General features: G+C 57.6%; 1 protein-coding gene across 5 annotated transcripts in view; it reads left to right on the forward strand.

Moving 5' to 3' along the window:
• Nucleotides 1–12,854, forward strand: part of LOC140404762 (misshapen-like kinase 1) — a 420,620-nt gene that overhangs the window by 208,743 nt on the left and 199,023 nt on the right. For all 5 annotated transcript variants that reach the window (XM_072493477.1, XM_072493481.1, XM_072493478.1 and 2 more), the window contains exon 9: nucleotides 763–841. In XM_072493477.1, the coding sequence (XP_072349578.1) occupies nucleotides 763–841 (79 nt within the window). The remainder of the gene's footprint in view (nucleotides 1–762; nucleotides 842–12,854) is intronic.

Consider the following 12,854-nt stretch of genomic DNA (forward strand, 5'->3'; position numbering starts at 1 on the left):
TTTAAAAATGGAAGAAAATCACGACTCCCTTTTGTAAAGTAAAGTCTGATTTAAAAAAAAAAAGGGCTATTGATGCCTGCACCTGCTTTATTCATCATTTTAGCTTCATATTTAAAATGTGATCCATTGTGGAATTTGTTGCCCCCAAGATGGTCCGACAAGAGATTAGAACTTTGCATCTATCTGTGGCAGAATCGATGATGCTTGAGCCACACAGCCTAGCCTCTCCATACTTCGAGGTTGTGTGACTGTACGGCGAGACAACGCACTTTGTTAGTAGGCCCTGGTCTTGTGGGCAGTGATTCCTTCCACCCCAGTGCCGATAACCCTTTAAGCTTCCTCGATCGGCTCAGGTCGTTCTGGCTCCTGAGCCAGTGAGAAGGGCAAGGTTACTCTCTGTCGCTAAGTTGCGTGATTGTACCTGGGTAAACATAAGTGGTTAATAATGGGGGGGGGGGGGGGGGAGCTGGGAGGATGGGGGGTGGTCCCCGATCCTTGGTTCCACCCGTACCCGCATCCCTCTGTCCGCTTTGAGGTGTGGTAGAGTTTACCCAGCATACCAGGCAAATCAAAACAGGATTTCTTTAATATCGTTACTGCAAAGGTTTATGGTCCTGACTTTGGGTTTCAATGCAATAGCTGCATAGCTTCAATAATATAGGAGGGCCTACCCTGGAGCAAGCTGGGAAAGCGGTGAGGTTGTTTTTCGGCATCAGTTTAGTCATATTCTTTACATTTCCTTTTGTTTCTGTTTCATCTCAGCCCTGTGTGACATGCACCCAATGCGAGCCTTATTCCTTATTCCAAGAAACCCACCTCCCCGGTTAAAATCGAAGAAATGGTAAGTGTGATTGCGAGGCGTGAAGGGGTGGGTAGTGGGTCATGGGTCATGTGATGCGCTCTTCAGTTTGAGCGCACCGTGCCAGTCTGCCTTCACAGCTGAGTTTCCCTGATGTGTTGGGCAGGATAGATACCAAGGCAGGAAAGAAGATGAAGCAAAGTCAGTTGACTGATGCGTAAGAGAGGGGGGCGGGGGGGTTACAGGCAGAACGCAAGCACGAGTGTACCTAAGCATCTCCGCATGTTTTTAAAGGGCAGGATAAGGATGCCAAGGGATGAATAAAACTGGTAACCTCGAGGAGGGGGAAATAAAAAAACAGATAAAGAGTTGCGGAGTTGAAAGGAGAGAGGTGGAGAGATGTAGGCCGGAATTCTCCGACTGCTCGGATTCTCTCTCTCCGCCGGGTTGCTTCAGTGGGAAATCCCACTGGCAAGTGCCGGGAGTAGAGAATCCGGCCACCGGGGAGAGGGAGAATCCCGCCCATAAGATTTGAGAATGATGATAAAAGGAGGATCAGTTTGAAGAGAAAAGATTGTTCAGCGAGAGCTAGGGGAATATCCGTTCAGCAATTGGGCGTTACTGAGCGAGAGCCAGGGGAATATCCGTGCAGGAGTTGGGCGTTACTGAGCGAGAGCCAGGGGAATATCCGTGCAGGAGTTGGGTGTTACTGAGCGAGAGCCAGGGGAATATCCGTGCAGGAGTTGGGTGTGACTGAGCGAGAGCCAGGGGAATATCCGTGCAGGATTTGGGCGTTACTGAGCGAGAGCCAGGGGAATATCCGTGCAGGAGTTGGGCGTTACTGAGCGAGAGCCAGGGGAATATCCGTGCAGGAGTTGGGCGTTACTCAGCGAGAGCCAGGGGAATATCCGTGCAGGAGTTGGGCGTTACTGAGCGAGAGCCGGGGGAATATCCGTGCAGGAGTTGGGCGTTACTCAGCGAGAGCCAGGGGAATATCCGTGCAGGAGTTGGGCGTTACTGAGCGAGAGCCGGGGGAATATCCGTGCAGGAGTTGGGCGTTACTCAGCGAGAGCCAGGGGAATATCCGTGCAGGAGTTGGGCGTTACTGAGCGAGAGCCGGGGGAATATCCGTGCAGGAGTTGGGGGTTACTGAGCGAGAGCCAGGGGAATATCCGTGCAGGAGTTGGGCGTTACTCAGCGAGAGCCGGGGGAATATCCGTGCAGGAGTTGGGCGTTACTCAGCGAGAGCCAGGGGAATATCCGTGCTGGAGTTGGACGTTACTCAGCGAGAGCTCGGGGAATATCCGTGCAGGAGTTGGGAGTTACTGAGCGAGAGCCGGGGGAATATCCGTGCAGGAGTTGGGCGTTACTGAGCGAGAGCCAGGGGAATATCCGTGCAGGAGTTGGACGTTACTCAGCGAGAGCCGGGGGAATATCCGTTCAGCAATTGGGTGTTACTGAGCGAGAGCCAGGGGAATATCCGTGCAGGAGTTGGGCGTTACTGAGCGAGAGCCAGGGGAATATCCGTTCAGCAATTGGGTGTTACTGAGCGAGAGCCAGGGGAATATCCGTGCAGGAGTTGGGCGTTACTGAGCGAGAGCCAGGGGAATATCCGTGCAGGAGTTGGGCGTTACTCAGCGAGAGCTAGGGGAATATCCGTGCAGGAGTTGGGTGTGACTGAGCGAGAGCCAGGGGAATATCCGTGCAGCAGTTGGGCGTTACTGAGCGAGAGCCAGGGGAATATCCGTGCAGGAGTTGGGTGTGACTGAGCGAGAGCCAGGGGAATATCCGTGCAGGAGTTGGGCGTTACTGAGTGAGAGCTCGGGAATATCCGTGCAGGAGTTGGGCGTTACTGAGCGAGAGCCAGGGGAATATCCGTGCAGGAGTTGGGCGTTACTCAGTGAGAGCCAGGGGAATATCCGTGCAGGAGTTGTGCGTTACTGAGCGAGAGCCAGGGGAATATCCGTGCAGGAGTTGGGTGTGACTGAGCGAGAGCCAGGGGAATATCCGTGCAGGAGTTGGGCGTTACTGAGCGAGAGCCAGGGGAATATCCGTGCAGGAGTTGGGCGTTACTGAGCGAGAGCCAGGGGAATATCCGTGCAGGAGTTGGGCGTTACTCAGCGAGAGCTAGGGGAATATCCGTGCAGGAGTTGGGTGTGACTGAGCGAGAGCTAGGGGAATATCCGTGCAGGAGTTGGGTGTGACTGAGCGAGAGCCAGGGGAATATCCGTGCAGGAGTTGGACGTTACTCAGCGAGAGCCAGGGGAATATCCGTGCAGGAGTTGGACGTTACTGAGCGAGAGCCGGGGGAATATCCGTGCTGGAGTTGGGCGTTACTGAGCGAGAGCCATGGGATTATCCGTGCTGGAGTTGGGCGTTACTGAGCGAGAGCCAGGGGAATATCCGTGCAGGAGTTGGGCGTTACTGAGCGAGAGCCAGGGGAATATCCGTTCAGCAATTGGGTGTTACTGAGCGAGGGCCAGGGGAATATCCGTGCAGGAGTTGGGCGTTACTGAGCGAGAGCCAGGGGAATATCCGTGCAGGAGTTGGGCGTTACTGAGCGAGGGCCAGGGGAATATCCGTGCAGGAGTTGGGCGTTACTGAGCGAGAGCCAGGGGAATATCCGTGCCGGAGTTGGGCGTTACTGAGCGAGAGCCAGGGGAATATCCGTGCAGGAGTTGGGCGTTACTGAGCGAGAGCCAGGGGAATATCCGTGCAGGAGTTGGGCGTTACTGAGCGAGAGCCAGGGGAATATCCGTGCAGGAGTTGGGCGTTACTGAGCGAGAGCCAGGGGAATATCCGTGCAGGAGTTGGGCGTTACTGAGCGAGAGCCAGGGGAATATCCGTGCAGGAGTTGGGCGTTACTGAGCGAGAGCCAGGGGAATATCCGTGCAGGAGTTGGGCGTTACTCAGCGAGAGCCAGGGGAATATCCGTGCAGGAGTTGGGTGTGACTGAGCGAGAGCCAGGGGAATATCCGTGCAGCAGTTGGGCGTTACTGAGCGAGAGCCAGGGGAATATCCGTGCAGGAGTTGGGTGTGACTGAGCGAGAGCCAGGGGAATATCCGTGCAGGAGTTGGGCGTTACTGAGCGAGAGCTAGGGGAATATCCGTGCAGGAGTTGGGTGTGACTGAGCGAGAGCCGGGGGAATATCCGTGCAGGAGTTGGGCGTTACTGAGCGAGAGCCGGGGGAATATCCGTGCAGGAGTTGGGCGTTACTCAGCGAGAGCCAGGGGAATATCCGTGCAGGAGTTGGGCGTTACTGTGCGAGAGCCAGGGGAATATCCGTGCTGGAGTTGGGCGTTACTGAGCGAGAGCCAGGGGAATATCCGTGCAGGAGTTGGGCGTTACTCAGCGAGAGCTCGGGGAATATCCGTGCAGGAGTTGGGTGTTACTGAGCGAGAGCCAGGGGAATATCCGTGCAGGAGTTGGGTGTGACTGAGCGAGAGCCAGGGGAATATCCGTGCAGGAGTTGGGCGTTACTGAGCGAGAGCCAGGGGAATATCCGTGCAGGAGTTGGGCGTTACTCAGCGAGAGCCAGGGGAATATCCGTGCAGGAGTTGGGTGTGACTGAGCGAGAGCCAGGGGAATATCCGTGCAGGAGTTGGGCGTTACTCAGCGAGAGCCAGGGGAATATCCGTGCAGGAGTTGGGCGTCACTCAGCGAGAGCTCGGGGAATATCCGTGCAGGAGTTGGGTGTGACTGAGCGAGAGCCAGGGGTATATCCGTGCAGGAGTTGGGTGTGACTGAGCGAGAGCCAGGGGTATATCCGTGCAGGAGTTGGGCGTTACTGAGCGAGAGCCAGGGGAATATCCGTGCAGGAGTTGGGCGTTACTCAGCGAGAGCCAGGGGAATATCCGTGCAGGAGTTGGGTGTGACTGAGCGAGAGCCAGGGGAATATCCGTGCTGGAGTTGGGTGTGACTGAGCGAGAGCCAGGGGTATATCCGTGCAGGAGTTGGGCGTTACTCAGCGAGAGCCAGGGGAATATCCGTGCAGGAGTTGGGTGTGACTGAGCGAGAGCCAGGGGTATATCCGTGCAGGAGTTGGGCGTTACTGAGCGAGAGCCAGGGGAATATCCGTGCAGGAGTTGGGCGTTACTGAGCGAGAGCCAGAGGAATATCCGTGCAGGAGTTGGGCGTTACTGAGCGAGAGCCAGGGGTATATCCGTGCAGGAGTTGGGTGTGACTGAGCGAGAGCCAGGGGTATATCCGTGCAGGAGTTGGGCGTTACTGAGCGAGAGCCAGGGGAATATCCGTGCAGGAGTTGGGCGTTACTCAGCGAGAGCCAGGGGAATATCCGTGCAGGAGTTGGGTGTGACTGAGCGAGAGCCAGGGGAATATCCGTGCTGGAGTTGGGCGTTACTGAGCGAGAGCCAGGGGAATATCCGTGCAGGAGTTGGGCGTTACTGAGCGAGAGCCAGAGGAATATCCGTGCAGGAGTTGGGCGTTACTGAGCGAGAGCCAGAGGAATATCCGTGCAGGAGTTGGGCGTTACTGAGCGAGAGCCAGAGGAATATCCGTGCAGGAGTTGGGCGTTACTGAGCGAGAGCCAGAGGAATATCCGTGCAGGAGTTGGGCGTTACTGAGCGAGAGCCAGGGGAATATCCGTGCAGGAGTTGTGCGTTACTCAGTGAGAGCCAGGGGAATATCCCTGCAGGAGTTGGGCGTTACTGAGCGAGAGCCAGTGGAATATCCGTGCAGGAGTTGGGCGTTACTGAGCTAGAGCCAGAGGAATATCCGTGCAGGAGTTGGGCGTTACTGAGCGAGAGCCTGGGGAATATCCGTGCAGGAGTTGGGCGTTACTCAGCGAGAGCCCGGGGAATATCCGTGCAGGAGTTGTGCGTTACTGAGCGGGAGCCAGGGGAATATCCGTGCAGGAGTTGGGCGTTACTGAGCTAGAGCCAGAGGAATGTCCGTGCAGGAGTTGGGCGTTACTGAGCGAGAGCCGGGGGAATATCCGTGCTGGAGTTGGGCGTTACTCAGTGAGAGCCAGGGGAATATCCGTGCAGGAGTTGGGCGTTACTCAGCGAGAGCCCGGGGAATATCCGTGCAGGAGTTGGGCGTTACTCAGTGAGAGCCAGGGGAATATCCGTGCAGGAGTTGGGCGTTACTCAGCGAGAGCCCGGGGAATATCCGTGCAGGAGTTGGGCGTTACTGAGCGAGAGCCAGGGGAATATCCGTGCAGGAGTTGGGCGTTACTCAGCGAGAGCCAGGGGAATATCCGTGCAGGAGTTGGGCGTTACTGAGTGAGAGCCAGGGGAATATCCGTGCAGGAGTTGGGCGTTACTGAGCGAGAGCCAGGGGAATATCCGTGCAGGAGTTGGGCGTTACTCAGCGAGAGCCAGGGGAATATCCGTGCAGGAGTTGGGCGTTACTGAGTGAGAGCCAGGGGAATATCCGTGCAGGAGTTGGGCGTTACTGAGCTAGAGCCGGGGGAATATCCCTGCAGGAGTTGGGCGTTACTGAGCTAGAGCCAGGGAAATATCCGTGCAGGAGTTGGGCGTTACTGAGCGAGAGCCAGGGGAATATCCGTGCAGGAGTTGGGCGTTCCTCAGCGAGAGCCAGGGGAATATCCGTGCAGGAGTTGGGCGTTGCTGAGCGAGAGCCAGGGGAATATCCGTGCAGGAGTTGGGTGTGACTGAGCGAGAGCCAGGGGAATATCCGTGCAGGAGTTGGGCGTTACTCAGCGAGAGCCAGGGGAATATCCGTGCAGGAGTTGGGCGTTACTGAGCGAGAGCCAGGGGAATATCCGTGCAGGAGTTGGGCGTTACTCAGCGAGAGCCAGGGGAATATCCGTGCAGGAGTTGGGTGTGACTGAGCGAGAGCCAGGGGAATATCCGTGCAGGAGTTGGGCGTTACTCAGCGAGAGCCAGGGGAATATCCGTGCAGGAGTTGGGCGTTACTGAGCGAGAGCCAGGGGTATATCCGTGCAGGAGTTGGGCGTTACTCAGCGAGAGCCAGGGGAATATCCGTGCAGGAGCTGGGCGTTACTCAGCGAGAGCCAGGGGAATATCCGTGCAGGAGTTGGGCGTTACTGAGCGAGAGCCAGGGGAATATCCGTGCAGGAGTTGGGCGTTACTGAGCGAGAGCCAGGGGAATATCCGTGCAGGAGTTGGGCGTTACTGAGCTAGAGCCAGGGGAATATCCGTGCAGGAGTTGGGCGTTACTCAGCGAGAGCCAGGGGAATATCCGTGCAGGAGTTGGGCGTTGCTGAGCGAGAGCCAGGGGAATATCCGTGCAGGAGTTGGGCGTTACTCAGCGAGAGCCAGGGGAATATCCGTGCAGGAGTTGGGCGTTACTGAGCGAGAGCCAGGGGAATATCCGTGCAGGAGTTGGGCGTCACTGAGCGAGAGCCAGGGGAATATCCGTGCAGGAGTTGGGCGTTACTGAGTGAGAGCTCGGGAATATCCGTGCAGGAGTTGGACGTTACTCAGCGAGAGCCAGGGGAATATCCGTGCAGGAGTTGGGCGTTACTGAGCGAGAGCCGGGGGAATATCCGTGCAGGAGTTGGGCGTTACTCAGCGAGAGCCAGGGGAATATCCGTGCAGGAGTTGGGCGTTACTGAGCGAGAGCCGGGGGAATATCCCAGCAGGAGTTGGGCGTTACTCAGCGAGAGCCAGGGGAATATCCGTGCAGGAGTTGGGCGTTACTGAGCGAGAGCCAGGGGAATATCCATGCAGGATTTGGGCGTTACTGAGTGAGAGCTCGGGAATATCCGTGCAGGAGTTGGGCGTTACTCAGCGAGAGCTTGGGGAATATCCGTGCAGGAGTTGGGCGTTACTGAGCGAGAGCCAGGGGAATATCCGTGCAGGAGTTGGGCGTTACTCAGCGAGAGCCGGGGGAATATCCGTGCAGGAGTTGGGCGTTACTGAGCGAGAGCCAGGGGAATATCCGTGCAGGAGTTGGGCGTTACTGAGCGAGAGCCAGGGGAATATCCCAGCAGGAGTTGGGCGTTACTCAGCGAGAGCCAGGGGAATATCCGTGCAGGAGTTGGGCGTTACTGAGCGAGAGCCAGGGGAATATCCATGCAGGATTTGGGCGTTACTGAGTGAGAGCTCGGGAATATCCGTGCAGGAGTTGGGCGTTACTCAGCGAGAGCTTGGGGAATATCCGTGCAGGAGTTGGGCGTTACTGAGCGAGAGCCAGGGGAATATCCGTGCAGGAGTTGGGCGTTACTGAGCTAGAGCCAGGGGAATATCCGTGCAGGAGTTGGGCGTTACTGAGCGAGAGCCAGGGGAATATCCGTGCAGGAGTTGGGCGTTACCGAGTGAGAGCTCGGGAACATCCGTGCAGGAGTTGGGCGTTACTCAGCGAGAGCTTGGGGAATATCCGTGCAGGAGTTGGGCGTTACTGAGCGAGAGCCAGGGGAATATCCGTGCAGGAGTTGGGCGTTACTGAGCTAGAGCCAGGGGAATATCCGTGCAGGAGTTGGGCGTTACTGAGCGAGAGCCGGGGGAATATCCGTGCAGGAGTTGGGCGTTACTCAGTGAGAGCCAGGGGAATATCCGTGCAGGAGTTGGGCGTTACTGAGCGAGAGCCAGGGGAATATCCGTGCAGGAGTTGGGTGTGACTGAGCGAGAGCCAGGGGAATATCCGTGCAGGAGTTGGGCGTTACTGAGCGAGAGCCAGGGGAATATCCGTGCAGGAGTTGGGCGTTACTGAGCGAGAGCCAGGGGAATATCCGTGCAGGAGTTGGACGTTACTCAGCGAGAGCCAGGGAAATATCCGTGCAGGAGTTGGACGTTACTGAGCGAGAGCCGGGGGAATATCCGTGCTGGAGTTGGGCGTTACTGAGCGAGAGCCATGGGATTATCCGTGCTGGAGTTGGGCGTTACTGAGCGAGAGCCAGGGGAATATCCGTTCAGCAATTGGGTGTTACTGAGCGAGAGCTCGGGAATATCCGTGCAGGAGTTGGGCGTTACTGAGCGAGGGCCAGGGGAATATCCGTGCAGGAGTTGGGCGTTACTCAGCGAGAGCCAGGGGAATATCCGTGCAGGAGTTGGGTGTGACTGAGCGAGAGCCAGGGGAATATCCGTGCAGGAGTTGGGCGTTACTGAGCGAGAGTTGGGAATAGCTGTGCAGGAGTTGGGCGTTACTGAGCGAGAGCCAGGGGAATATCCGTGCAGGAGTTGGGTGTGACTGAGCGAGAGCCAGGGGAATATCCGTGCAGGAGTTGGGCGTTACTCCGTGAGAGCCAGGGGAATATCCGTGCAGGAGTTGGGCGTTACTCAGCGAGAGCCAGGGGAATATCCGTGCAGGAGTTGGGCGTTACTGAGCGAGAGCCAGGAGAATATCCGTGCAGGAGTTGGGCGTTACTCAGCGAGAGCCAGGGGAATATCCGTGCAGGAGTTGGGCGTTACTCAGCGAGAGCCAGGGGAATATCCGTGCAGGAGTTGGGAGTTACTCAGCGAGAGCCAGGGGAATATCCGTGCAGGAGTTGGGTGTGACTGAGCGAGAGCCAGGGGAATATCCGTGCAGGAGTTGGGTGTGACTGAGCGAGAGCCAGGGGTATATCCGTGCAGGAGTTGGGTGTGACTGAGCGAGAGCCAGGGGTATATCCGTGCAGGAGTTGGGTGTGACTGAGCGAGAGCCAGGGGTATATCCGTGCAGGAGTTGGGTGTGACTGAGCGAGAGCCAGGGGTATATCCGTGCAGGAGTTGGGCGTTACTGAGCGAGAGCCAGGGGAATATCCGTGCAGGAGTTGGGCGTCACTCAGCGAGAGCTCGGGGAATATCCGTGCAGGAGTTGGGTGTGACTGAGCGAGAGCCAGGGGTATATCCGTGCAGGAGTTGGGTGTGACTGAGCGAGAGCCAGGGGTATATCCGTGCAGGATTTGGGTGTGACTGAGCGAGAGCCAGGGGTATATCCGTGCAGGAGTTGGGCGTTACTGAGCGAGAGCCAGGGGAATATCCGTGCAGGAGTTGGGCGTTACTCAGCGAGAGCCAGGGGAATATCCGTGCAGGAGTTGGGCGTTACTCAGCGAGAGCCAGGGGAATATCCGTGCAGGAGTTGGGCGTTACTGCGCGGGCGCCAGGGGAATATCCGTGCAGGAGTTGGGTGTGACTGAGCGAGAGCCAGGGGAATATCCGTGCAGGAGTTGGGCGTTACTGAGCGAGAGCCAGGGGAATATCCGTGCAGGAGTTGGGTGTGACTGAGCGAGAGCCAGGGGTATATCCGTGCAGGAGTTGGGCGTTACTGAGCGAGAGCCAGGGGAATATCCGTGCAGGAGTTGGGCGTTACTCAGCGAGAGCCAGGGGAATATCCGTGCAGGAGTTGGGCGTTACTCAGCGAGAGCCAGGGGAATATCCGTGCAGGAGTTGTGCGTTACTCAGTGAGAGCCAGGGGAATATCCGTGCAGGAGTTGGGTGTTACTGAGCGAGAGCCAGAGGAATATCCGTGCAGGAGTTGTGTGTTACTCAGTGAGAGCCAGGGGAATATCCGTGCAGGAGTTGGGCGTTACTGAGCGAGAGCCAGTGGAATATCCGTGCAGGAGTTGGGCGTTACTGAGCTAGAGCCAGAGGAATATCCGTGCAGGAGTTGGGCGTTACTGAGCGAGAGCCAGGGGAATATCCGTGCAGGTGTTGGGCGTTACTCAGCGAGAGCCAGGGGAATATCCGTGCAGGAGTTGGGCGTTACTGAGCGAGAGCCAGGGGAATATCCGTGCAGGAGTTGGGCGTTACTCAGCGAGAGCCAGGGGAATATCCGTGCAGGATTTGGGCGTTACTGAGCGAGAGCCAGAGGAATGTCCGTGCAGGAGTTGGGCGTTACTGAGCGAGAGCCAGGGGAATATCCGTGCAGGTGTTGGGCGTTACTGAGCGAGAGCCTGGGGAATATCCGTGCAGGAGTTGGGCGTTACTCAGCGAGAGCCAGGGGAATATCCGTGCAGGAGTTGGGCGTTACTCAGCGAGAGCCGGGGGAATATCCGTGCAGGAGTTGGGCGTTACTGAGCTAGAGCCGGGGGAATATCCCTGCAGGAGTTGGGCGTTACTGAGCTAGAGCCAGGGAAATATCCGTGCAGGAGTTGGGCGTTACTGAGCGAGAGCCAGGGGAATATCCGTGCAGGAGTTGGGCGTTCCTCAGTGAGAGCCAGGGGAATATCCGTGCAGGAGTTGGGCGTTGCTGAGCGAGAGCCAGGGGAATATCCGTGCAGGAGTTGGGCGTTACTGAGCGAGAGCCAGGGGAATATCCGTGCAGGAGTTGGGCGTTGCTGAGCAGAGCCAGGGGAATATCCGTGCAGGAGTTGGGCGTTACTGAGCGATTGCCAGGGGAATATCCGTGCAGGAGTTGGGCGTTACTGAGCGAGAGCCAGGGGAATATCCGTGCAGGAGTTGGGCGTTACTGAGCGAGGGCCAGGGGAATATCCGTGCAGGAGTTGGGCGTTACTGTGCGGGAGCCAGGGGAATATCCGTGCAGGAGTTGGGCGTTACTGTGCGGGAGCCAGGGGAATATCCGTGCAGGAGTTGGGCGTTACTGAGCTAGAGCCAGAGGAATATCCGTGCAGGAGTTGGGCGTTACTGAGCGAGGGCCAGGGGAATATCCGTGCAGGAGTTGGGCGTTACTGTGCGGGAGCCAGGGGAATATCCGTGCAGGAGTTGGGCGTTACTGAGCGAGGGCCAGGGGAATATCCGTGCAGGAGTTGGGCGTTACTGTGCGGGAGCCAGGGGAATATCCGTGCAGGAGTTGGGCGTTACTGTGCGGGAGCCAGGGGAATATCCGTGCAGGAGTTGGGCGTTACTGAGCTAGAGCCAGAGGAATATCCGTGCAGGAGTTGGGCGTTACTCAGCGAGAGCCAGGGGAATATCCGTGCAGGAGTTGGGCGTTACTCAGCGAGAGCCAGGGGAATATCCGTGCAGGAGTTGGGCGTTACTGTGCGGGAGCCAGGGGAATATCCGTGCAGGAGTTGGGCGTTACTGAGCGAGAGCCAGGGGAATATCCGTGCAGGAGTTGGGCGTTACTGAGCGAGAGCCAGGGGAATATCCGTGCAGGAGTTGGGCGTTACTGAGCGAGAGCTAGGGGAATATCCGTGCAGGAGTTGGGCGTTGCTGAGCGAGAGCCAGGGGAATATCCGTGCAGGAGTTGGGCGTTACTGAGCGAGGGCCAGGGGAATATCCGTGCAGGAGTTGGGCGTTACTGTGCGGGAGCCAGGGGAATATCCGTGCAGGAGTTGGGCGTTACTGAGCGAGAGCCAGAGGAATATCCGTGCAGGAGTTGGGCGTTACTGAGCGAGAGCCAGGGGAATATACCTGCAGGAGTTGGGCGTTACTCAGCGAGAGCCAGGGGAATATCCGTGCAGGAGTTGGGCGTTACTGAGCGAGAGCCAGGGGAATATCCGTTCAGGAGTTGGGCGTTACTGAGCGAGAGCCAGGGGAATATCCGTGCAGGAGTTGGGCGTTACTGAGCGAGAGCCAGGGGTATATCCGTGCAGGAGTTGGGCGTTACTGAGCGAGAGCCAGGGGAATATCCGTGCAGGAGTTGGGCGTTACTGAGCGAGAGCCAGGGGTATATCCGTGCAGGAGTTGGGCGTTACTCAGCGAGAGCCAGGGGAATATCCGTGCAGGAGCTGGGCGTTACTGAGCGAGAGCCAGGGGAATATCCGTGCAGGAGTTGGGCGTTACTGAGCGAATGCCAGGGGAATATCCGTGCAGGAGTTGGGCGTTACTGGGCGAGAGCCAGGGGAATATCCGTGCAGGAGTTGGGCGTTACTGGGCGAGAGCCAGGGGAATATCCGTGCAGGAGTTGGACGTTACTGAGCGAGAGCCAGGGGAATATCCGTGCAGGAGTTGGGCGTTACTCAGCGAGAGCCGGGGGAATATCCGTGCAGGAGTTGGGCGTTGCTGAGCGAGAGCCAGGGGAATATCCGTGCAGGAGTTGGGCGTTACTGAGCGAGAGCCAGGGGAATATCCGTGCAGGAGTTGGGTGTTACTCAGCGAGAGCCAGGGGAATATCCGTGCAGGAGTTGGGCGTTACTCAGCAAGAGCCAGGGGAATATCCGTGCAGGAGTTGGGCGTTACTCAGCGAGAGCCAGGGGAATATCCGTGCAGGAGTTGGGCGTTACTG

The sequence above is a fragment of the Scyliorhinus torazame genome, chromosome 31 (genome assembly GCF_047496885.1).
Source record: "Scyliorhinus torazame isolate Kashiwa2021f chromosome 31, sScyTor2.1, whole genome shotgun sequence".
NCBI classification, from domain to species: Eukaryota; Metazoa; Chordata; class Chondrichthyes; order Carcharhiniformes; family Scyliorhinidae; genus Scyliorhinus; species Scyliorhinus torazame.